This window comes from Leuresthes tenuis, unplaced genomic scaffold (genome assembly GCF_036924035.1).
Source record: "Leuresthes tenuis unplaced genomic scaffold, fLeuTen1.0.hap1 SCAF_2, whole genome shotgun sequence".
Taxonomy (NCBI): Eukaryota; Metazoa; Chordata; class Actinopteri; order Atheriniformes; family Atherinopsidae; genus Leuresthes; species Leuresthes tenuis.
The window spans coordinates 13,899,285-13,924,578 of NW_027325356.1; the positions used below are offsets into that span (position 1 = coordinate 13,899,285).

Below are 25,294 nucleotides of genomic sequence, written 5' to 3' on the forward strand. Positions count from 1 at the left end.
TCACAGCATCCTACTGTGACCGTGACATTTTGAAGAAGACTAATTTCTGTAACCAAGTATTGTACAAAATAACAACAAAAAAAAATCATTTTTCTGTTATCTGCCGTATGATGAATTCTAAAAAAAACATAAGAGGGTAACACTGGGTCAAACCAGTCCTGAGAAGCAGTTTATTGGAAAGAAACGCTGGGGTAATGTAATCATCCATCAGATAAGAGAACTCAGCAGAGACATGGAATGTAAAATCTGCACATCCACCGTTTACATACTTGCAACTTTTTGACCATCTTTGTAAATGTTTTTCTCTCGTGTCCCATTCCAAACGTTTAAACACACGCCATGTCCCTCCCACGCCAAAACACAAAGGGTCAAAGACTCCATTTGCTTATCCAAATAAGATTACAAGCTTGAAGCAGCGTCGGTAAACACCGATTTTGGCTGCAGTTAAACCATCATCAACCTCCCCCACCCCCTTGTACAAGCGGCAAACCCAGTTTTAAGTGCAGTAAATGGATAAATGAATAAACAGATAAACAAATAAAAAGACAACAGCAGTTCGTTTATCTGTAACACTCCAGGTGGCGCATTGGACCGTAATGCAAACGCTGCCAGAAAACTGCAATAAATGTTTACAACCCATGACTTAAACTTTTCAATATGCTCACAAACAAATGGTTCATCTAACACTCAAGGCACTTTGGCAGATGATCATCTTCCCCTTCTGGGAGTGAGAGCCAGCTGCACAAGCCACATCTCGTCCAGATTCGAATCTTAGGCCCTATCCAGATCAACAGACCTCATTCTCTTTAAAATGCTTTGACATCTGGAGTCAATGAAGAGGGGGGGGGGGGGGCTATCATTAAAAAAAAAAATAAAATAAAAAGGGGACGGCATTTAAAATAATAAGACTTCCTACTGTCATACATGGGTCCTTAAGGACAAGGAAAGTTTTTCTATGCAGAGAAGAGAAGAAAAAAAAACTGGTTGTGTTTAAAGGGTAAATGAAGTCCGTTAAAAAATCCTTAAACGCTCATAAAGAGGTATCCTCGGACTCAGTGGACCCTGCAATTGGCAGACAAAGGAGTGCCATCTCTCGTCTCAACAGGGAGACATATCATAGCCTGACTGTCATGGCTCCCATGGGTTCTGGACAGTCACTTGAATCAGTTGCAGCCTCTCTCCAGCATAATAAAACTGACATAAATCACAGTGACAGTCTCTTAGACAGACAAAGGAATAATGAGCAGCGCAGAGCAAACTCATGAAACTTCACTCAGAGAGCAGGCAGAGGCTAGATAGCAGGGGGGGGGGGGGGGGGGGGGGGTTAAGGTCGGGGGACTGAGAGGGAGTTGTGGTAACCGGGCAGATTGGATTGAGATGGCGACCTGTGAAGAGACACGAAGCATTCAAAGCCCTCGAAGATGGATTTTTTTTTGATAGGGGCAGAGGATCAGGCAGAAACAAATGTCAGGCTACAGGCACTTTATACAGAAAGTCAAGGCATTCTTTATTTCTTTGTCCGTGAATAGAGAGCAGTTCCTTTAGAAGTTCTGCGCCAGTGTTTCGACGTGCTTGCAGCCGAATGTCGGGCATCCACAGACAGCAGCAGCAACTGCAGGCCATTTCACAGCCAGGCTCCAGCTCCATTCATCACCCGGCTGTTTAATCAGCTGGCTGTCACCAAGTCGGGCTCTGAACCTCTGCCAACGCTCATCACATCACACCTACCATCAACATAGCCGCTTTATTGCCGGTGTTAACATGGTAAATTAGTTAGCGCCACAGGTTCTTGAAACTTCAGCCTGGAAGTCAAACTGGGTGCATTCGCCACCCTTCTCCATGGTTATGGGGAACGCAGCGGAAAAGTTCGAAAGATGCAGCGTCTGGGGACAGTTTACAGCGAAAGAAACAAGATCCGAGTTCAACAACAGCCACATACGCAGGCAGAGCGTCTCTTCCACTGGGAAATTACATGAAATTCAATTTTTAAACTCTGCTCATTCACTGCGATTTTCATTTCTTAATGAGTGGAGCTAAAGATGGCAGAAATAAGGATTTCAGACATCACAGAGCTGGAAAAAACAGTCTAATTCAGCACAAATGCACTGTAGAGAAGAAGAAATATGCAAAAGGGCCATCATCATATTAACTACTGATATCCATTTTATTAGAAACATAAGAGTTTTCTATCAATGCGCTGATCAGAGATAACATTAAAACCACCGACAGGTGAAATGAGTGACATTAACAACAAGTTGCAACATGCCCCCCCCCAGTTTTTTCTGCAGGTATTTTCCTTGTTTCTTCTTGTTTTTTTTAAACTGGGATGTTGCCAGGCTGGGCAGATGTGTAGCCACAAGCCAATAACAGCATGTGCATGTGAGGCCAAACGAAAACAGCAGAAAACACAAATCCTACTTCTTTCTCTTCTGTGACAGACTTCCTGAAAACTCTTGAGTTTGTTGTGCTGCAGTCTATGTCAACCATAAATGTTGTGTTTTCAATCTTTCCTGAATAGAATGAAAAGTAGACAGAAGGCAGCATCATTCGCAGCAAAAGCCTGACAGACGGCACCGTTTTCTTCTGTCCCAAATGAAAGATGACCAAAGTAGCAAAAAACTGAGCTTACAGAGTTAAATTATTCGGCTCATACGACCGACTTCACATTAAAATGACCCGTGGATTCGGTCTACGATGCAAGCATTTACCAGGCATCACACGTTAAGTCAAAGCCAAGCTCGTCAGATGCTCGTCACACTTATAAGATGGCTGAAAATGCAGTGTGTAGCCGTCTTAGGAAGAGAGGGAGCCGTGGTTGAGAGACCGTGTTTATAAAACAGTGGCTACTTATATTCTGCATAATGTGCCTTTAAAATGATGTGTTTTTATGGGTCTGTTGTGACAGTTGGGTAACCTGTTGGATTCACACATTTTAACATCTTGCTCAACACTATGCGTCGCGCGCCAATTTGGCAGCAAAAACCCAAGATGATGACAGATCATCTTGGGAGGCTAGTTGTGCTAAAAATCAGACCCACAAAAATAACACTGACGTCAAGTGAGATCTACAGCCTTCTAAACCCCTTTATTCACGTCACAGATGAATGTGTTCGGTGTGCGCTTAGTCAACACTGAGGTAACTAACACATCACTGCAAGGTGCAAGCTTGCAAATTCAGTGTGGCTGAGAAATACGGTTCACGCCAGCATCTTGGCAAGCGTCGTATTTCAGAGAAAACGGAGCAGAATCAACCTGTTTTTCTTCTAAAGTTTAACAGCACATGAAGGGGCGGGGTGACTGATTAGCTGCTTGGTAGGTATACGCCTGCCAGGACACTCCTAAAAGCCGAGTGTAAACATGCCCCAGATTTACTATGGCAGCATGAGCCGAGTCACAAGGCAGCGGGGCAACGGGGACAAAGGGGGTTCTTTCACAGCCAGCCTCAGAAAACCGCCCAAAAAAGAGCAGAGTGTAACACGGTGGACATCAATTTCAAACTGGCATGATCTTATCCTACAGGCAAGACACAAAAGATTTTTAAAAAATGAATAAATAAATAAAAAAAGCCATCTGTACCCTTACAGCAGTGTACAGCTTCAAGGCTCTCTTTGAGATGGTTTAACAATGGAAAAGTGCGGAAGCCAAAATAAGTCACTTTCAAGGCCATCGCAGCATTGCATCTTCTTGTTTTTAAATGCTGGTAACCGAGGGTGGCCCTGAACTCTTCCACCGCAGCCAAGTCAGAAACAGAGTTGGCACCGACCGCTGATAAGGAGTCGCTCGGGTTACATGACTGAATTACGTTCCAACTGAAGGAGTAATTCACCAGTTTTAGAGAAACATGCTTGCACTCCTCCCATGTCCAATCATTTCGTGATTTATAACTGTAGAATATGGAAGTAGCGTTGGTCGTTGCTGGCGAGAGGCCAGGACTTTAGAAAGACTGAACAAAAAAAAATCTGCGGATACAGACAAAAGCAGAAAGTAGGCAGAGAGAAATCTGGAGTGGCTGAATTGCTCTCAAAGACCAACAGTATCTCTACGGCTCTCGTGTGTTGTGCCGTTCGTCGTTATTACTGCCGCAGCGTTCTGTGCACACATATGCTGTGCACGTCACGCTACGAGGCAGCTGGACCTCGCAGATAATAAACAGAGTCTGCCGGTGTGCAGGTCCAGTGTTGGTTGAATAAAAGGATTATTCATCAAAAATGTGTTAATGGTGCCACATGGGAAAAAGGCAACAACAGAAAACCATGACATGGATGTCTGTTGGGAATGTTGTGTGTAGTCTAGAAGCTCTGCGACTCTTAAAAAAAAAAAAAAATCCTACATCCTCTAAAAGGACCAAAAAAAACCCCAAACATCTTTTCAGCACTCGAGTAACAAGGGTGAGGTCATCGCATCAAAACACAGCATACCTCTAAAAAGCAGCGAACTGGAGGTTGACACAGACATAACGCTGTGCTCTGTAATTAAAGGCTTTCAGGTGTCTTCCCTCACGCACTCTGGATTGTCATGCACCCACCCAACACTCAAAGCAGCTGTGCATTGGTCTGCTGCAGCTGAAAGCTTACACAATCCTGGATGTAAGCTCGGAGAGACAGAAAGAGCACGGACTGAGGTGCTCAAACAGAGGCAGTAAACCCCAAAGACAGGGAGACAGATAGTTGGTATAATTTCCACACTCACAACTCAAAACAAACATGCCTGCGCTTGTCACGACTGAGGCTACTCTTTCTCGGTTAAATCTCCTCCGAAAGGCTGGAAAATACCACCAAAATGCCACTTGAGGCTGAACTTTGGATAACACTGATCCTTGAAAGCAGGTTCTGGGGCGGTAGTGCCATCATTTACACAGTTAAGTGAAGCTAGGTGTATGGCTCTATCATCCATAGCTAATTGGACAACTCTCTCTTGTCCCAGTGTACATGCACGGGAGAGGAATCAAATGAACCGAGTACGTCAGTCACTGGGACACTGGACTGTAAGATGATATTAGAGACTTTTTCTGTGGGAGATCATCATACATGTAAATGTAGCCAAAAATGACTAAAATGGCCTTAATGTCTTTAAGTTACTTGAATGGCGAGTTTTGTCAGATGACGCAAAGATTACAAAAAAAAAAATCAGGATTTTATTGATGCAGAGTGAAAAAGAGTTGATATATGGTCTTAATGGGCTGATTTTCAATCTCAATGGCTGAAGTAATTTAGCAGTCTGACAAAAGAAACGGAAAAAAGCTTTACGGCTTTTACAAAATGATCCAAAAAGATGGACATTTGGGGCAGCACCATTTGGGTGTATGAATGCAGGAAGGTTTTCGACTCCGTACATCATCTGAACGGGTTAGAATGTGCCTTGAGAAGTTCGACTTCACCCAATAAACACATTTACATGTAGTTTAAAACGCCTGGTGTTAGGGAAGATCTGCACTAAAGCTCGTGGTAATCCAAACAGAGACTGTTGCGTTATTCCGCTCTCGTACTGGCATAAAACAAAGCCCAGAGGATCATTAAAGTCATCACAATTCATCTTCAGATGAACACACTTTAAATGGAATCAATCCAACAGTTTTAGACAGACGCATGTCGGGACCAAAGTGGGGGATTTACTGACATTACCATCTACAGAGAGAACAGCACCAACATGAACATGTGCACACCATGAGAGACTTGCTTAATGAATTACATGATATCTAACATCTCAGCCAAGTGGATCTGAAGAGAGGGGGGGGGGGGGGTAAAAAGCCTTATGTGTCTTCACTGCCAAAATCTAATTCCAGCTGGCTTGCACACAGTTGTAGATGGTTCCTGCTTCAATGAGGGTCCCATCGAAGCAAAAGTCGATGCATTCATTTTTGACTCTGCACACTTGTCGATTTTTAGGGCACCAGTGGAGCTGCTTGCAGTTTACAAAGTGCTCTCACTTTGGACTGGCATGTGTTGAAGGTCTTTTAAGTGCTGCCACAGCACACAAACACAGCTCTCCACCCTGTATTCCAGTGTATGCGTGTCCCTGGAGAGGCTCTCGATGAGAGGAGCGGGATGGAGTTGCATCAACTCTCCACTCATCTACCGCAGCGATCGAGGATGAGAAGTGGTCGAACACATTGGTTTACACTTTTTGCTAAAGGCTCGTCTTGTCTTACACACACACACACATCCTCAGTTGAATGCCTGCAAGCTTTTACTCTTGCTGTTCCACTCTCAAATGCATTTCCTGTAGTCATGCTGCCATGAAGGAAAAGGTGAGCTCGGGTACCGTTATCAGGATTACTGTGTTCTGACATTCAAATAAACACATCAACTGTCAATTGTTGAGGCTGACCAAGATAAGTTTGTAGAGAAAATCTGACAGATCCGTGACCTTGATGAAATCCCTGAGCTGGGTCTACTATCAGCCAGGAGTAATGGAGATGGGGACACCTCCGTCTCTTTCCTACATATGCTCCAGTAGGATGAGGAGGCATGTGGTGTTTATTAACTCACTGGAAGCGAGTCAGGAAAGTTCTGACTTGCAATAAAATATACACGAGATGGCTGCTTTTAACCCTCCCAGTTCTGCTTCGACTCGAATGGAAAAACTTTTCCTAAGAAGTAGACGCTTTATTTCCCCATTGTTGTTTCGAGAAGTGTTGCATGATAGTTAGAACAGGTTCTACGATTCTAAGGAGCGGGAAAGTCAGTATGTGGAAGGACTGCCTTTATTCTTCAACACAGCTTGAACCCTCTTGGACAAGCTTTCTTTCATTTCTTTAAGTCGTCTTCAGGAATAGTTCTGCAGGCTTCTTGAAGGACATCCCAAAGCTCTTCTTTGGATGCTGGCTGCCTTTTGTTCTGTTCCCACACTGCTTCAGTAATGTTGAGGTCTGGGCTCTAGGGAGGATTCATCCCTCCATAAGACTTGTTGCCACCGATTGTGTCATTTGGCATAGCTCAGCCTTTTCTCACTGCTTCCCTACTTAAAGAATGGCTTCTTGACAGCCACCCTTCCATGGAGACCGTTTCTGATGAGGCTTCAGTGAACAGTAGATGGATTTACATGCTCAGCTCCTGTGTCAGGTCTATGCAGGATTTTTATTTAGGATGTCTATTACAGCCCGTTAATAAGTTCTTTAAAATAGGTTCTTTGTTCTTTTATGTGTTGGCAAAACACTTCTTTCATCCTCTTGAGTTAGGAGCCCGTTTTATGATTGAATGATCCATGGGGCAGTGTTAAGTAGCCTAACCAACAAGGACTGGACTGGAATTGAGAAGAAGAAAAAAAAGCAGCCAATGTTTAAAGAAAAACCTTTCCAAAGCCTTGAGAAATACTCATCAAGACCACTTCAAAAGATCACTAGAAAATCTGGCTGCTTGGAAGCAAAACATAAAGAAATGAGCCTCAAGACTGTCGTCAAGAGTCCGTGAAAACTTCCTTTCGTCATATCACAACTCTGTGCATGTTTGACCATTATACATTCAGAGTGTAAACAGCAGCAACCGCAGAGAGGTTTTAAGGTAAAAAGTTATAGAACTCCTCTTAATGCAGTTAGTTTGCGATTTACGATCAGCTAGCAAACCTGACCTTTCATGGATGGAAGAAAGATGCATTGCCCTGGGATAAAAGCCGTGTTTTTATTCCCCTCTTAACGGTGAGTTCAGTTCGAACAAACAATGCCTTCCTGACAGCAACGTGCACATAAAAGCCCCACAAAAAGCATTTGTTTGAGTCTCAGAGCTACTCTGAACAGCGTCCACCCAGCACCACAGAAACCTCGTCAGTGCTTCATTAAGCTAGGAAAAGTCACACAACAGTTTATTATAAAAACTGTGTTTTTACAGCAATGGGAATACCGATGATCTATGCTGGAAGACTAACTGCAATGAGACTAACCACATTTATGTTTTGGACAAATCTGCTCTCCATCACTGCAATCCAGAAATCTCCCAATAACACACCCTTAAACCTCACATTCCTCTCTGTCCATCTCAATTAAAAGCCACACAATTAACTTTCACTGCTTGCCACTTTCTTCAAATCAAATGCTCCTGATCAAAATCTGCACAGACTCAACTTTTCTATACACTCCCTGGAGCGTGCAAGTCATTAAAACGTCTGAAACAGAAGGATCTGATGTGCTGTAATTATGTTCCATTGTTGCGGCTGTTGTGGCTTTACATGCAGGCACTTGTGAGTGCCACCTCTGCTGGAAGCTGCAGGCCGCTTTCCTTTCAGGATCAGTGGGTGTGTCCTCGGCGGGTTTTAGGTGGCCATCGGAGCATGTCTAAAACCCCCACTGACCCCCCTCCCCTGCTGCCCCTCCTCTTCTCCTAAACTGCGATCGACACACCCCCCGAGGTCAGTGGATTAGCATGCATGAGAGAGAGAGCGCACAATATTCACCAAACATGAACCCAACATAAACGAGGAAGGACACTGTGTACACTGAGCAGACACCGCGCGTTTGAAAAAGCTCGGCTTAAAGAGACCTCGTCATCTGATTTTCAACGAGAAGCCCGTGTGAACCAGATGGGCCACTCCCCTTCCTTTGTTTTAGATGCTGGTCACTACATCACATACAAAACCTAATGGATGTAAGCAGCCTCTCAATGCTCCGTGTGATGCTGTGCGTTTCAAATTTGATTTGTGTATCTGGGCCGTTGATGCATTTTATGCACTTGAGGATCTTATGTGTATTCCTCAGATAACGGAACTCGGCTTTCTGCCACCGAGAGACACACGTAGTGACGATGTGTGAGAAACATACATACAGGGAATATAAATTATGCATTTAAAGAGCAAGCTATTTTCCTCTAAATGCCCACCATATCTCAGGCAATTTTGATGACTGTCGTGAGACAGCTGTGGCGTTTTTGTCTGTTATGGCCCCCCAGACGCTGGTTACATGTCTTACTGTGAGATGGGGTTCAAAGAAGGTCGGTGTCATGGTGCTGTGACTTCAGGTGGCTCTAATCATTTTCTGAAAATCTCAGTTAATTTCGGATGCACATCCTGGTGTGCATCTGCTGTACAGCCCAACTGTCCTAATCAGCTTGATAGGAGCATAGCATGGAGTGATGTACTGGTAAAACATGATGCCACCGCCGTTGGGCGACAACCATAATAAAGCGGAACATCCTCCAGCTCAGACCAAGAAAATAAAGATGCAGCACGGAGGAAATAGGAGGAATTACAACTTCCATGTAAGTTTAAACCAGCAGTCATCACGCATTTGTGTCACCCTTTACAATCACAGCCTACAACAATTCAGCATCATCGTACAGTCGGACGTGATGTTATAGCTTAGGTCAGCAAAGGCTGATGAATAATGATAATAAAGAAAGGAGAAGAACTCTTCAAATGAACATTAACAGAAAAATGTCATGATATCCATTACATTGTCAGTAATGTTGTCTCAAACATATGTTTTTAGGGGTGTGAAGCTTCAGATACCAAACTATTTTATTCCGTTCCAATTCTTGGGTTCATCATTCATTTAAAAGCATTCTTAAGTCAGAAAAAAAAGAAAAAGGGCCGATTTAAATATCAGAAAAACCACCTCAAACGTAATTCTGTTCTGAAATTAAAACAGGAGACGGATTTAGTTTGTCCCGATGATAAATCACAAGGATTTTGGTCAAGTGGAGGCAAACGGTCTGCATTTCCTGCTGAGATCATGTAAGACTTGTAGAGGTCCCTTTACATTAGAAGCAACATTTCCGTTTTCAGGACCACAGCAGCTGCCACGCCGCTGCTCCTCCTCTTCTCTGCCGCTCACTGAGTAAACTGAGGTTAAGTTGGCCGCCACTAAATTTGCAGCTCACCCGTATGATGATCTTCACTCTAATCTAGAGACGCGACCTCTTCCTTTTCTGTCCCCTGCTGTGGTGGGGCAGCGTGTGAGAAAGGAGCCATTTTAAAAGGCTACTACTTTTTGCGAGATGGCATTTTTTTTGGGTTTCATTTTTAAAATAAATTTCCAAAATGGGTCATAAAATAATAATAAAAAATAAATAAATCACTAAATTTAGCAGCAGAAGAGCAGAGTTTGAAACAATTGAACCCAAGAAGAATCTGACCTTTGGATGATTAGGTTTTGATTTGGTGTGTGTGGAGAGGAGGGGATGATGTGTGAAATATAAAGAGATTGTGGCTCTTTCTCCTTTAACATTCAGATATTTTTCTTCAAAATCCATTCATGTTTTAACATTTAAAATGTTTTGGTTTTTTTTGGTCAAAAATAACTATTCTTATGTTCATCATCCAGCTTTTGTTCATGCAAGTGAAAATTAATGTATATTACTAGTTATACTATTTTACAAATTCATTCTACACCAAATAATTTTAATGGGAACTTCCAGTGAAGAATGTTTACATTTCTTTCCCTGACATTTGGACTTGTTTCCGTCAGGTTAAACCATTTGCTGCCATTTTTATTAGTGTATTTATTATTATTATATATATTAGTCAAATAGATCAAATGAAAATGATATGTTTTCTGCATTCTAAATAGTTTTTTTTAAATCAAACTTCTTAATCTAAACTCTGCAAGTCCCTTTTATTAGTGGAAGGAGAGTAATGCAGCACCTCTAAAGGAAAAAAACAACTGACCAAAAAAACTAATTCTACACATTACCATCAAATAGAAGTGTGGAAAACAACAAGAAGTTGTTTAGACCCAATGTTCTGCTTTTCCTACAGTCATGAAAAGCAATCAGAAGCCACAAACCAGAACCGAAAATGAAACAAGATTAAAAGGTCTGATCACGGACGACAGAGCCAGGCTACAGTCTCCATCTCTGTCATGGCTTTATGTTTAATAGATATGAAAATGGTATCAATCACACCATCATCCAATGTCTGACAGCTTTAAAAGATCAAAGAAACGTCAAACTCCGCACTCATCACAGCATTAGCAGGATACTATTCATCACAAGTAAATGCGATTTTAAAGCTTCAAAAAAAAAAAATAAATAAAAAAAAAATATCAGCAAATCTTGAATTTTTCTCTTTTTTTTTTATTTCTTCAATGAACAAACAAAAATCTCCACCCACTCATGACATTTCTGGAGAAAGAGAGCAACACGGGGCCTGAGAAGTTCCTGTCAAGTAGCAGCGAAACATTCTGCATGCCTAACCGACACTTTCTGCTTCAAGTCCCATGATCCTTTGTGCCGTCTCTCAGCCCAAGTGCCCTAATGAAAAACAGACAAGCTCTTCTACTCCAGCAACCACCCAAAAAAAAAAAAAAAAAAAAAAAAAAAACTTCACTCGCTACTCATGAGAGATTAGCTTGCTCATTAGGAGAGAAGGAAGGAGCAAGAGAGAGAAGGGAAAGAGGACAAAAAGGAAAAGGACGCCTTTCCAGGAGAAGGGCAAGGGTCTTTTGAGGAAAACAGCCCCCCCTCCCCTTTTCTTACAGAAAACCTACAAACCTAAAACAAAAAGGTTGTAAGAGGTGACCGATTTAACGTGTTTTATATTAGTGGTGCAGGTTGAAACAAGGTTAGCTCGTCTGTGAATCATTAAACATGTCGATGAAGCTGCAGGTCCCGTTTATGCAGGACTGTGCTCTCAAAAGAAGCTACAGTTAAGAAAATCTTACTTAAATGTCCCCATTATTTTATTTAAATTAATCTGGAGCTGAGCTCTCCAGCTGAAAACCTAAAATCATCTAACCGCTTGTGTCAAAATCTAGCAAATTTAGACTATAAATGCCAAGTGACTTAAAGCAACCTCAGCGATTGGCAAAATACTAATTTGCCACGATCCAGAGAGTCAATCCAATCCATTTAGCTCTTTAAGGAATAAGGGACGCTCAAGTATGAGAAGGGCTGCTCTCGGCTCCGAGTGATGTCAATTTAAAGGTGCTGCATGTGAACTGTGCGATGACGCCTCACCGAGTTGGCAGAAGTGTGAAGAAAACAAGCACAAGAATGTGTTTTCAGGGGGATGAAAACCTCGCTCAGGTACCCTTTACGGGAGCCAACACACGCCCCGACAGCTTTGGAAGCGTACACTGCTGGATCGGCATTTTTGTGTGGATGATTCTAGGAAGCTGGGAGCAAACAGACTGACGGAGCATCCCGTTGGCTGTGTCGAACCGCTCGCTTTGACAGCTACGCCGCAGATAATAATAATAAGTTTTCAGAGAGACTTGCTTGAAAATCTGACAATTTCCCTAGAGAGCAACATCCAAACAGGTTCCTCATTTGTCATAAGCTCCTACGGCGCAATCAATCATAACCAAAAAGCCGTCAGCTGAACAAATATTAAAAAAGCAGCGACATGTCTTTGGATTACAAAAGCTTAATCCAGATTTATTATTATTATTATTATGAGCAGAGCAGCTGTGTGTGTGTGTGTGGACTAATTATATTCAATGATGAAGTGAGGTGCAAAAAGGTCTTCATTTAATCAGTGTATTGGCCAGGAGAGACATTAGGTTCCATTTGACACATTGTTGCACTAAGCTGCACATCACCGAAAGGTCAATTGCAGCGAAAGGGAGAAAGAAGCAAATGCCTCCGAATGTGTAAAGCTGCAGAACAACTACCAGACTGTTCTATAAAGTGGCTGCAATTCATTTGCTCCACACTCATGTGTTATGCCACGGACACTTTGTCAAGGCGCCAGCTGAAAAACAACAACAACAACAACACAGGCAAACGTTCTTTCTGCAAAGTGGCATCTGATCCTTCATAGAACAACAAAAAGAAGCCCTCAGGGACCAAAACATGTCATTGCATATATTCATGAGAAGTGGAGTTTGTAGGTTTTCTTTAAAAGTTGGCACATGTGCTGCCGGGCCTGTGTCTGCTTCCCTGCACGCTGGTTGAAGGTGCGTTTGTTGTATTTGCCCAACACTGACCTGAATGTGGTTACTTTGTGTGAAACCCGGTGTTTGGTAAACCACGCCCCCTTTACTCTACACCTGTAAAACTTCAAGTCGACAGCAATGGTGAGGGATCGCAGTCCACTTTTTCCCCCAATAAGAGCTCTTGTAGCGGCATTCTCGGCTCCAGCTAATAAGCAAGTCGTCCTTTGTTAGTTTTCAAGATTTTATATTTCGGGTTACTTGTTGTGATTTAAACATTTTCGGCTCACTTTGAAGATAAAAAAAAAAAAAAAAAAAAACTATGTTTGTAGTTGAGGACATTTGCCTCTTCGTTTCCAATGTTTTTTTGCTCTTGAATGACGTTGAAAACATCCCGGCCTCGTGTGCACACTTGAATTTTTGAGGGAAAAAAAATCTCACAGCATGCTTGCCATGCCTGCATGCAACGCTCAGCTATTTTTGGACATCCAATTGTGGGAGGGGTTTAGCAGTCAATAATATTTTTGCTAAATTTGTACTGGAATTCAACATGCTTTCAGTTATGTTTGAACAGATGTGTGACGGGTGATCGTCTTTACTTACTGTATGGGAAGCTGATGCGGGGTGTCACATCATCCTCGGATGTAGTTGCCGATTTCAGGCTACTAGCCAATAGCAGGACAGCAGCCAGAAGAGAGTGGACGGTTGCAGCTAATGTGCACATGGCTGCCTGATTCTTAAAACACAGACAAATGCACTCGGATTTTAAGATTCCTCTGAACTCATTAAGTGCCTCTCGATACCAAGGTGCTTTATTTGTTCAGTCCCATCTTCCTGCAAAATGAGGGGAGGGGGGTGAACGTGTCCTTGACTGAATTCTTGTACTCCCTGTGGTCCTTAGAGATGGTTAGCAGACTCTTAGCACAGAGAAGAGGAATCCTTTCAGGCAGCTTGTTTTCGTGTACTTAGAGCCCCCTCGATGGGTCAGTGCTGAGCTCAGATGAGCGGTCGTTTAGTGAAAGTAATTCCGGATCTGTGGAGAGAAGAAAGAGTAGTGATTTCTTTGTGTCAGATCCAAAAAGATGCTTAGTGAAAGTCAACACTCGAGCGTCAGCAACAGATCCATATCTAGCTTTTTAACGTGCAACCAACAACTACAAAGGCGGAGAAGATACAGTTGGCCGAGTTCAATCTGGAAGATAGATGCTCAAAAATAAACCACCCACCTCATACGACTGCCCTGAGTCTTAAATATCGACCCGTAGCACAGCACACACGGTTTATTCTTCCTCTGCTTTACATTTTCCACTCCAGTGACAAAAAAACTCAAACAAAACAATTCGAGGAACCAGTCAGCTGATGTGAACTCGCTCATCGAGCTGTAGCTTACAGGATTTCACAAACTTTGAAGTCAAAGCCAGTGTCGAATTTGTTGTTTATGCTGCAGCCAGATAAAAAGCATGCTGGATTGTCTTTTTTTTTTTTTAAATGTCTGTGTTTAATTATGTTGTAATCAGCAACTGGTTAAAGATCCCTGACAAAATAGAATGGGAGCTTTTTGTGGCTATGTGGAGGAATAAACAAAAGAGCGGCAACACCCAAGATAACTCTTACGCAACGAACAGATCTACTGACTTCTACTGAAGATGTACGCTGATATTTTCCCTTCTATAGAATGTCAGTTCTTGCAAAGCTCTTGAAACGGTTCCAACTTGCCATCAGCTTCCTCCGGCTTTGCAGATAACACAAGCTGTAGGTTTCTTTCTAAACACCACGAACTGAAAGCTGTCATATCTTTAGATAGATTTGGGCATTTCACACGCACAGACAAACGTACACACAGTATTAATCACTGACCTTCTAAGTTAATATTATACACTTTTTAGAAAACAGTCATTTACGTGTCCAACCACGTGTGGTTATATCACTTTGGAGTCATGTTTATGGCCACTGTCTAAGTCCAATATTTACTCTCAGAGTTCTTTTTTCCACAAACATCTGAGAGAAACTGTTTAACGCTTCAGTCGGCACCTAGTTGTCAACTGTGTGTGCTCATTGTTTACTGCTGAACAGGCGGTGCACGGGGTGTTTTTTTAAGCTCTTCTGCTTGCACAAACAACCAGTGACTTTTGTCCGGTTCAGAGGACGGAGAAGCCGACTGTGCGCTGGACGTGACGCATGGAACGAGATAGAAATCACTAGATTCTGATAACAAGCCGATTGAATACATATCAAACAGTTGAAGGGTGAAGTATCTGACCAAGCAAACAACTTCTCATGAATTTTTCCATATGACGAGTAGAGGCACATCACTGCAGTGAACACAACGAAGCCCGTTTCTGCGCCAATACACAGCTCGCCGCGCCTTATTGCCCGATTCGGATGTCTCCTGAGAGCAGATTATACGAGTGGTAACGTTTATAAAGTAAACACTGAAGAGTCTCTGGCATCACTGCAACGACTCCCAGATGACCTCTTTCAAATATTTATGGTTGCTAATAAATCCAACAATAAAATTCAAGTGCGGAGCGACGGCTAGCCCCAAGTCATCTGGTGTGGTGTGCCATTTTAAACCTCTCATCATCCTGAATATATGCTAACGCAACATGGTACAAACCCAGATTTACAACCTCTCTGCTACCTGTTCATTGTTTAAAGGGAGCGGACCAACATACTGCATCTGTACCTGAATGCCACACCCATCCTTAAGGGCCTGAAGCAGTGAACAAATGTGCTCCTCTCCACTACCAGGCCTGCTTTGGCTCTCACAGCTGCACTGCAGCTAGCTGAGTCACTGCAGGCTAAACATCCACCCACAGTCCTGTTACATTCCCCTCTCCACTGGTGTTCCCTCTCATGCCTACTGGGACAGCAAGCATGGCAGCCCCATGTGTGGCGGGCAGCTACAGGTCTCAATATTCCCAGGGTGCATCCTTACGCACCTCCAAAGGTCCTTTAGATTTGAACGAAAATAGAAGGAAGCCGTTTAGAGGGTTTCCCCAACACTGATCAATGGGAAGCTATAGTACTCCTTGGTTAATAATGAATATAATATGAAGAGGCTGACAGAAGAACAAGGCATTTGAAAAGAAAATCAAAATGCATCATGACTCGAATCTTCATAGAGCTGGGCCCAGCACTGGAGCAGGATAGGATGAATGCTCTGAATGCCTGTTAAGACTGTGCTTGTCCCCATTTCTTTAATATACTTCATCCACTCGAACACCACGTCACACCAACACACATTTTAACCTGATTAATCCATTCTTGGCATGAACGGAGCACGAATGTGTAGAAAGAGTGTGCCAAATATCAATGATCATTAAATAGTATCAGACAGCCAGTGCTCAATCAGAGCATGCAATCTTTTTGATAGAAAACAATTGCAGATCTTTAAGAATTACAAGTTTTATTCAACCTGAGCCGTTACAGAACGAGAGACCAACTGAGCTCCATGCCACAGGACCCATCTGTTTCATCTAGGCGAGGGTCTGCGGCTCCTTGTATCTGAAGGCTGAATGTGGTGCCATATTGCTTAAAGCTATAGATTCATTAACCTCCCAAACCTCCCTCGAGGCTCCCCATTAATACCTGCATCTGTTCAGAGGGAGACAGGATGTGAAAGACCCACTGGACGCTGCACTCAGCCGGGTCATGGCAAGTTCACTGGATGGGGAACGGCATGAATACTCGCCATTTGGCCAGCTTCCTATAAAAAGGACTGGGCTTTGTTCCTCGAAGACCAGCTCCTGATAATTCATCTTTACAAAGTGGCTTGTCTCACATTTAGTCTTTGGCACAGATCGAGACACTTATGGAGATAATCAGCTGCCTGGCAGGACTCTGAACAGACCACTGTCACAGAGTTCAACATGAGGCAAAGTCAGGCAACCATCCAATTCATTCATTTTATCATGAATATATCGGAGAGGAAACATATTACAAAAAGGCATTTCAAAGTTTCCAATCAGTAGCTGCCCCATATAACATCTCTACTCTGTCACCTCTGACATAGTCAGACTAGTGGGTTCCTTCTGTGTAGTGTATTGTTAGCTTTTTATATAGCTTGTTATATCTTCATTTTTAAGTCGCTTTGGATAAAAGCGTCTGCTAAATACATAAACGTAACACAAATACACAAAAAAAAGACTGAATAGTTTTATTGGGTCAATTATTTTTGTTGTTTTTACAGTGAAAAATACCAATATGCGACCCTTAAGTAATACTGCATCTTTGGTTCATATCACATTTCAGTAAGAACTCAGTGGGTGATTGACAAAGCAGAGACTCCTTCCTGTGTCTGTCGTTATAACTCACACTTCTAGCAGGCTGGAGCAGGAGCGAGTGGGGGAGGGGCAGGTTTCCCGACTGTATGGCACACATGGTTTTTAAAAAAAAATTATTTATTTTAAAATGTATAATCCTTAAGAAAAGAAGAAAGAAAAAAAACTTGCATCACCTCACATTAACCTGATAATCGCCCTGCAAATAGACTTTCAGATTAAGAGCTTTAATGTAGAGTCACTGGTGCAAAATATATTAAAGGGTTTCACATGGAAAATATGAGCAATTACCCTTTGGATATACTTATATTTAAAAAAAAAAAGGACATTTTTCAACTCCCAACTAATCCATCTGCGAGCTCCTCCAGTTCGTGCATGCTTTAAGAAACTTCTGGAGTTTGCTCTCCAAGAAGCTTTAATCTAGCCGTTTTTGGACAAACTTCAGCTACACCCAGTAGAATAGTTTCAAAGTTCCCTTCAGACAACTGTAAGGTCACCAAAACTCATGGCACATCTGTGGTAGTTCACATACAAGTAAGAAAAAAATCCAATTAAATTAATACAGAAAATAAGGATGTTGTGGCTCAGTTTGCGGTCAGTCTTGTGTGAGAGTTTGGAGGTTTGCTAAGCTAAGCTAATTCGGTTTCGGACAATTTACATAATAGATGGGGGATATGTGGCTGAAGTGAAACAGGAAATGATACCTTTGTGATGCTGGAGACAAGCAAACTGAGGCCTTTACACAGCAGTTTTTTTGTGAACGGGTCTCTAAAGAAACGCTCTGCTTACTCCAAAACGTATCCATCTGCAATGCATCAATGGGCTATGCATGCGACTTAAAAAGGACTATAAATGCTCAGCTCTTAACATTTGGGCCAAGAAGTGACAAAACTTGATTGATTTCGGATTACAGAAACTGTCAGATGTTTTGTAAAGACATTGGATTTAAACTCAGTTTCTCTGAACACGGACCACCAAGAAAATATCGAAGTTAAAACTGCACCAACACGTCATGTAAGCAAACGGTCCTTCCAAATCACTCCCAGGGGACATTTTCCTTTCATGCAGTTATCAAAGGGCAATAAGGCCATTCGTACAGCATCATAGACCGCTAGATGGACAATAGTAGGCAGTACAGTACTTATGTACTTACTGAAGTATCCTCATTGGGGAGAGCATCCTGCATGCCAAGTCTCTAGCTACAGAAAAAGGTATTCCACAAATATGCATTACAAATCAAGTCAGCATATACAACATGTGGTCACAACAAATTGCTGGGAAGATAGATACCACCAAGAGTTTTGCACACTACCTCTGATGAATAATATGTCTGCTCAATGGACTCCATTGGACTCTAGTGCACTCACAGGCCTGCATGTAGTTGAGATAAAGCAGGGCAGGATACTCTCCTGTTTTTAGTTAGGGATAAAAGGTAGAGTAGTGTCATTGTCAAACATCTCGATGGTACATTCACGAGTGCAGTACTTTGAGGAAAGATGGGGCACCACATTACAATCTGTACCACAGTCCAACTGGGAACTGTATGAGGTGGGAGTGAAGTGGCAGCTTTCAGCAGGGCAGAGTGCTCCCAGCACCGAGAAAGCAGGCTGCTAAATAAATTAGGTCTGGAATAAAAATAAAACAGTAAGCACTCTATGCAGCAGACGGGACCGTAACAATTATTTCCTAAACTGGTAGAGCTCACAGTAAATTCATTATCGCGGCGACTCTTCAGTTTGCCAATGTCAAAGCATGACTCAGCATGTCTGGATGAGGAAGCTCAGGGACAAAGATGAGGAGTAGATGACTGCAGTGGATTCCCTTCTCGCTGGCACAGAGCACATACATGTTACATCTAACACGGCCTCTCAAACTGGCTGTTTCTGTACGATGTGGCTCATATCTAACCCAATCCAAGAGGGGTGTCATATCGTCACCATGCTGGTCTAATGTTATTTCAAACTGTAAAAACATCCACAACAAGTTACTACCAGGCCTGTGGAACACGTAACAAAAAAACTAAACAGGAAGAAGTCCACGCTAAGATATGGCTTAAATGTTGAGTGCAGGGGCACCAAAATGGCTCGTTGCTTTCTTTGCTGAAAAGTCTGTCAGAGACAAATCTCCAGGATATCCTCTCACAGTAGCCGTCGAGTAGTTTTTAATATGGACAACTTTCCCATAACAAGGCGAACACAATGCAAGGCTGGAGGAATAAATTCAGTCTTTCCATCAAGATATTTGATGTTTTTTGCTTCTTAAAAAAAAAAAAAAAAAAAGAAGAAGAAGAAGAAGAAGCAGGAGCAGGAAATCAAATGCAAATTTAACATAAATACTCTTAGAACTACAGATGAAAAAGAAAAATGTAAAGGCAACAACCTATTAAGTTTGAACATAGAAGGCTTTCCACTTGTGGCCGACTCCCTTTGTTACAATGTGGATGAAAAACAAAGATGCACAGATATTTCATATCCATAAAGAAAAATGTTCTGATATCGACTTTACAATATGATTTTATGCCCTGCAGGTAGCGCTTTCTCTTGGCTCTGAAATCATCTGAGGCCTCTGTGTCAGTATGCAGCCGCAGAGATTTTAACTCAGGATAGAATAAAACCTTTATGCACATGCCAACTTTTATTACTGTAATATGGAGCAGCTGCAAGCTGAAGATTCAGGATCCCCGAGGCCTGAAGATAAACTTCCTCTGGAGGAGTCAAATGTTTACAAAAGGCACAAAATACAGGTCTGACTGCAAAACCTCGCCATTTCCACCACACGTTTGGAGAAACGGGGGCGAGTGACTGATCGCGTTGAAAATCTCAAAAGCCATTTAACAGGTTTCAAACTGTAGTCTGAGATCTTTGCATTTATTTTGTAACGATGACCAGCGCTGCGTTACTAACATTAAGCCGGTCCATTCTGAGTGTCGTACTCTTTATCGGTTACTATGTTGTGGCCACAACAGGATGTGTCATCCAATATCAATAGAAAAGTCACCGAGAACTGAGAAACTCATTTAAAGACTCGATTAATAATTCATGTGCGATCCCAGATTGATTTTTAGGAGGAGAAGTAGGACTACACCACACTGCATGTGGTATTAATTATTCACACAATTATCTTTGAGTTGATGACTGACTGTAATGTATCCTGCTTTGGCTCGTCCCTGGTGCATTCAAGCACACAATCATGCCGACGTTCAAAATGATTCAAGCAAAGATGGGTTTCTATAAAGAGACAGAGCACCTACCACCATTCCACAGCTCCATGCATTCAGGTTTCCCATGAGCCCAAATATACTCAGCCAGAACAGTTCCGCACAGTTGAGTCAAGCTACGGTTAAAGTTTGGCTGTCATTTAGCTGGACCTCACTCCTTTGCCCAGTACACATGCACGGGAGGGGAAATCGAGTCATCGACTAAGCTACATCTGTCGTTTCGTTGCTGTGGAGCGTCTGAGGTACGCTCAAGACATTCAGCGGCTTCAAACTCCATTTGGAAATGCGTTTACAGCATGGACTAATCATACACAGCTCACTGAAGAGAGGAAATCAGAAATTCTTGTTGGGAAACAGGAAATCCATTTAGTGACCATTAGAGAGCATATAAATGCAATCACTCCCTGGTTCCACCGGTTTGCATCAAATTTCTTTCTCTTAAAGTAATCGGGTACCATGCTGGGAATTGAATATGCCCAACTGGGTTGACGTGACCCTGAACTACCAGAATGGTGTGTGCTAATTGTTTGACTACAGTACGCACTCTCTTTCCAACACTCTGGCATTCATAGAAATGCAGAGACGATATGAGAGATTTTCCATCTTTCTGCAGCTTCTTTAAAGCTTAGCGTGTCTTTCCATGACGTTCATGCCAGCATACTGCATCCACACTGTGCTTTGAGGAGCAAAGAGCGAGATGTGACACCACTTTCAGTGTAATTCAAGCTCCAATAGGCTCAGAGGAATATTAAAACTCCCTTTTACATTAGTGTACATACCGCTCAGCTTTGCCGTGCAGGAAGTAGCAATTATCATTTCAAACGATTGAGTGAAGCAGAACTGGCAGAAGAGATAAGTGCTTAAAGGAGAGCTTGGGTCACCTTATTGCCTCTGATACAGACTTGCCCTTGCCTCAAATTATTCGAGCCTGACGGGGGAAGCGGTGGGAGATCGCCTCTTGAAAGTGCCAATAATGAGCCATGAGTGAGTCAGAACGCAGTGTGATAGGGGGGCATAATTTCCCACCCGACACAGATCTCTTACAGAAACCTTTTAAGAAGTGAAAGTCACAGAAGAAAGTACTTTACTGTACTAACTAAAGTAATTGCAGTTCGACTACAAACTCGCTGGTAAACATTAAACCAATTCCCTTTTGTTTATTCTCTGCTTCGGAGTCAAAAATCTCACCACACTTTACAACCCGAAGACCCATTTAGACTAATGAAGTGCGCTGACCAATCAGGAAATCCTCCCGATTAGAGCTCGACATTGTGCCTTGGGTGGGAATATCCTCAAAAACATTTCCACTTGCTTTAGGATCCACAAGCTGACAGAATTCAACTCAAAGACTGTCACAAGATTTACTCCACTTTGGTCCCTGTGTGATTTCTAGCCCTCGTATACAAGGGAACACTGTTGCTGTTCAGGGCCACAAATGGCTAGAAAACAGCACAACATCTCACTGATGTGTTGGGCTGGTGATGATGTAGGTGAAGAATGGACACACTCAGTATGGCGTGACAAAGGAGACTTGAAAGATTTACAGTCATGTAATCACACAATAGAGGCCTTTGTAGGGTTTGGACCACGCTGTGTTAGCATCACAGTTCATCTGCTAATTACACCATCAAATCCAAAAGGGTTGGCTGTCCATAGCAGGCTATTCATCTCATGACTTACACATCAAGTTTGGAGGGAGGGGGGCCACGATTAATCCCTGTAGTTAAACCAACATGAGGACTCATTTCTTTACACGATTTGACAAGCAGCGCAATAGGATTTAAAAGCGTGTCAGATGACTGTATTCCACTTCTGGCCGCGCTTTCACCTTGTCAAAGCTAAAATGCAATCACTTCAGTATGTACAGGTACACATTTTGACGATTCTGACAACAAGCCTTGACCACAAGTCCATTCGCATTAGTCATTCCAGGTGGAAACGTGATACGGTTTGAGTCATTTGTCCGTTTTATCGCCTCAAGACAGTTGGCTGTTCACTCTCAATAAACGTGCCGACTTCAAAAAGGGGGCAGCTGAAGCACTTCTCCTTTGTTTACTGCCAGGTAAGGGCCCAGTCTTTGTCTGTGGGAGCAGCCAGCGACAATAAAGGAAGTAATAAGTCAACAGTGTGGTCCCTCCTGCCAACAGTTCTGTTGATAAAAGCTGATACATGGAACAGATAGGGAATAGCAGCATGATGAGTTTATTCTACGACAACTTTGTGGGGAAATAATTGGATCTTGTGCAATTATCTCCGAAGACGCTGCATGAAAAACATAAAAGGGAATCTTTCATATTTAGGGCTCTGTATTAAAATGACCTGGGTTAAGAGTGGAGAAGTAAAATCTTACAAAAATAACGTTTTCTTTGAAACGAACACATGAACCTTTATGAACATTCAAGAGAACGCAGACGTCCGCTACATTCTCACCGGACCCAAACAGACCTGAGAGTTGATGTTCAGGTCCGTTCGGGTTGATGGAGCCAGGGTCACACCATCAATGTGACACGTCACTCTTTTACCCCGTATGTTCATCAGCTGGCAAAAAGGCTGACTTTGAAGTTGGGTTTTTATTTCAGGATTAAATCCTGTCTTTCATACGAATCCAAAAGGAAGCTGGTTGCTTATGGCGCCGGTATGTATACGCACACCTCGTCTCTTGATACGGTGTATCACGGGGCTCTGAGTTCCAGCATTAATTTTACATCTCTCCCCCATCACTGTTTATTATACGAACGTGTTGGATGGTCCTCCTTGTCAATATGTAGGCTAAGACGTTGGCATATTCTTGTTTACGAGGCTGTTCTTCGTCTCCTCCCTTCCTCCCTCTCGACCTTCCTCCATCTGAAGAGTTCAAGGCCTTATAGCCTTCTTTCCCTGGACTTTTTAAAAATATATATAATCATTTTTAGTCCCAAGGGCACGGACTGAGATGGGGGGAAAAAAGGCTTTCATGTATGCTGCTCCCATTGTCTGGAACGAACTGCAAAAAGACTCCATGATCTGGTCCCATTGGAGGCTTTTTAAAAAAAAAAAAAAAAGTGCTGGATGACTTGGAGGCTGATACATCTGTTTATAGACGCTGTGCCTAATTTTCAGGTTATGATTGTAACCCGCGTGCTGCCATCTTGGCCAGGACGCTCTTTGAAAACGGAGATTTCAATATCAATGAGGCTTTTCCTGGATAAATAAATAAAAATAATTCAGTGCTACTATTTTAACTGCAATCTAAGACCGTCCAACAACTCTTTTCCAAAGGTCATGTTTTGTCCGGGATGGCTGAAAGTCACAAGGAATGGACTTTTCCCCACATGGCTGCTGGAGGTGGTTTATTTTTCAAAAAGAACAGCTTACAGTGGAGTTGTCAAAGGGGCAGGACAGTCTCATAGGTTGAAGTGTCAACACCACCTGTTGATCAGTGAAACGGGGTGACACCAAACATGGGCTGTAAACTGCTTTACCCACGTGCACCTGTCCTCTTCCTTGTGCACAAGATAAACCAAGCAACACCTAAAAAAAACCCAAAAACAAATGTGACATGTGATTTAACTATGTTGGAAAGGAGAGCCGCCAAATTACCGAACAAAAGATCTACTACCACTCTCCCAAAAACAGTCACACTACCCTTTATCAAGCCTGAAGAACAACTGAAGCATCCTCTCTGCGTTCTGCACCTTCCATCAATAGTATTTTCCATAGTTTTGAATATCAGTGAGTTTTCTCTACTTAAAGCAAAACTGCAACTCCATATCGCATGATGTAAAGTGACTTGATACTGATGAAAGTCACAGAAATATCAATCATGTTTAAAAAGGAAATCAAACTGCAGTGTTTTCCTGCAACAAATTATTTGCTTTTCTTAAGCTGCAGGCACCTAATAAATTCCCCTCGCCCGACATCTGTTGGAATATGAATTCTTTGTTTTTCCACAGCTGAATATTTCCATGAAAAACTCAATCTCAAGATGATACTGGGGCAAAGTAAAAGCAGACAGTCTCCATCACCCCCCGAATGAAATATAAGATTTGACTATCAGCAGACTCGAAAAAGGAAAAACATTCCAGTCTTTTTCCATTACAAAAGTCACAGTTTATCTTTTCCTCTGCGCTCCTTTCAAAACAGCAGAAGGAAAAAGGAGAGGACATTCATTTTTTCTCTGGAGAAGAGCGTCTTACGTAACATATTTCCACCCGAAGACAGCCATCTCAGTTAAGCCCTTATGCGAGTGACTGAAGAGGGCACTTCTTACGACCTCAGAATCAGACTGACAGACACAGCCATGTGATGCAGAACCTCCTTCACAATAAACCCGCTTCCAACGCGGTATAGTAGGATACTTTATGCTTTGCAAACAGAACTAAGAAAGCATGCAGTATGTCAACAAGGGAAAGCTGAGTGAAGAAACAGCAGGGAAACACAGAAGAAAATAAAAAATCCATTTCAGGCTCATTGGGAGAGATTCAGAGGAACATCACCTGCAGTCACAGTCCCGCTTTGGCCCAACATCTAAACTCCTGCAGGGCCTGGCCAGCTTTTCAACAGGACCTGCAGGTCATACAGAATACGAATGGGCCTGTGACTGACAGACAAAGCTAGGCAAGAGCACGGCAGAGAAAGCCGGCAAAAGGGGCTCCGGCCAAGTTTTACTGCATGCAAATGCGAACCATTAAACCTTATCGTGTAAAGCCTACGTGTGACTTTTCACAAGAATTCTTGCAGATTCCTCAACCGTAGGCGCCACACTGCCAACTCATTTAGCTGTAGCAAAACCTTCGAAAACCTAACTGGGATTTGTAGAGTCTCCTTTCTGTTTGGGACCCACAACACGCCCGACTTTAAATCTTCTGCTCGGCTGATGAAAAGTCAGCGTGACTGGCTTCATGTCTCTGGGCGTGATCTGGCTCCAGCCCAGCAAATGACCAGATATCTGCATCTCAGCACCGCATGGGAGGCTGCACGGGGACTCTAAAAACACAAGTTCCCATCAGTTTGGAC

General features: G+C 42.7%; 1 protein-coding gene across 2 annotated transcripts in view; it reads right to left on the reverse strand.

Annotated features, from left to right (window-relative positions):
- The window catches only part of sema4bb (sema domain, immunoglobulin domain (Ig), transmembrane domain (TM) and short cytoplasmic domain, (semaphorin) 4Bb), a 46,247-nt gene that overhangs the window by 19,588 nt on the left and 1,365 nt on the right, over positions 1–25,294 (reverse strand). For both annotated transcript variants that reach the window (XM_072380269.1, XM_072380270.1), the window contains exon 2: positions 13,403–13,832. In XM_072380269.1, the coding sequence (XP_072236370.1) occupies positions 13,403–13,523 (121 nt within the window). In that variant the 5' untranslated portion in view covers positions 13,524–13,832. The remainder of the gene's footprint in view (positions 1–13,402; positions 13,833–25,294) is intronic.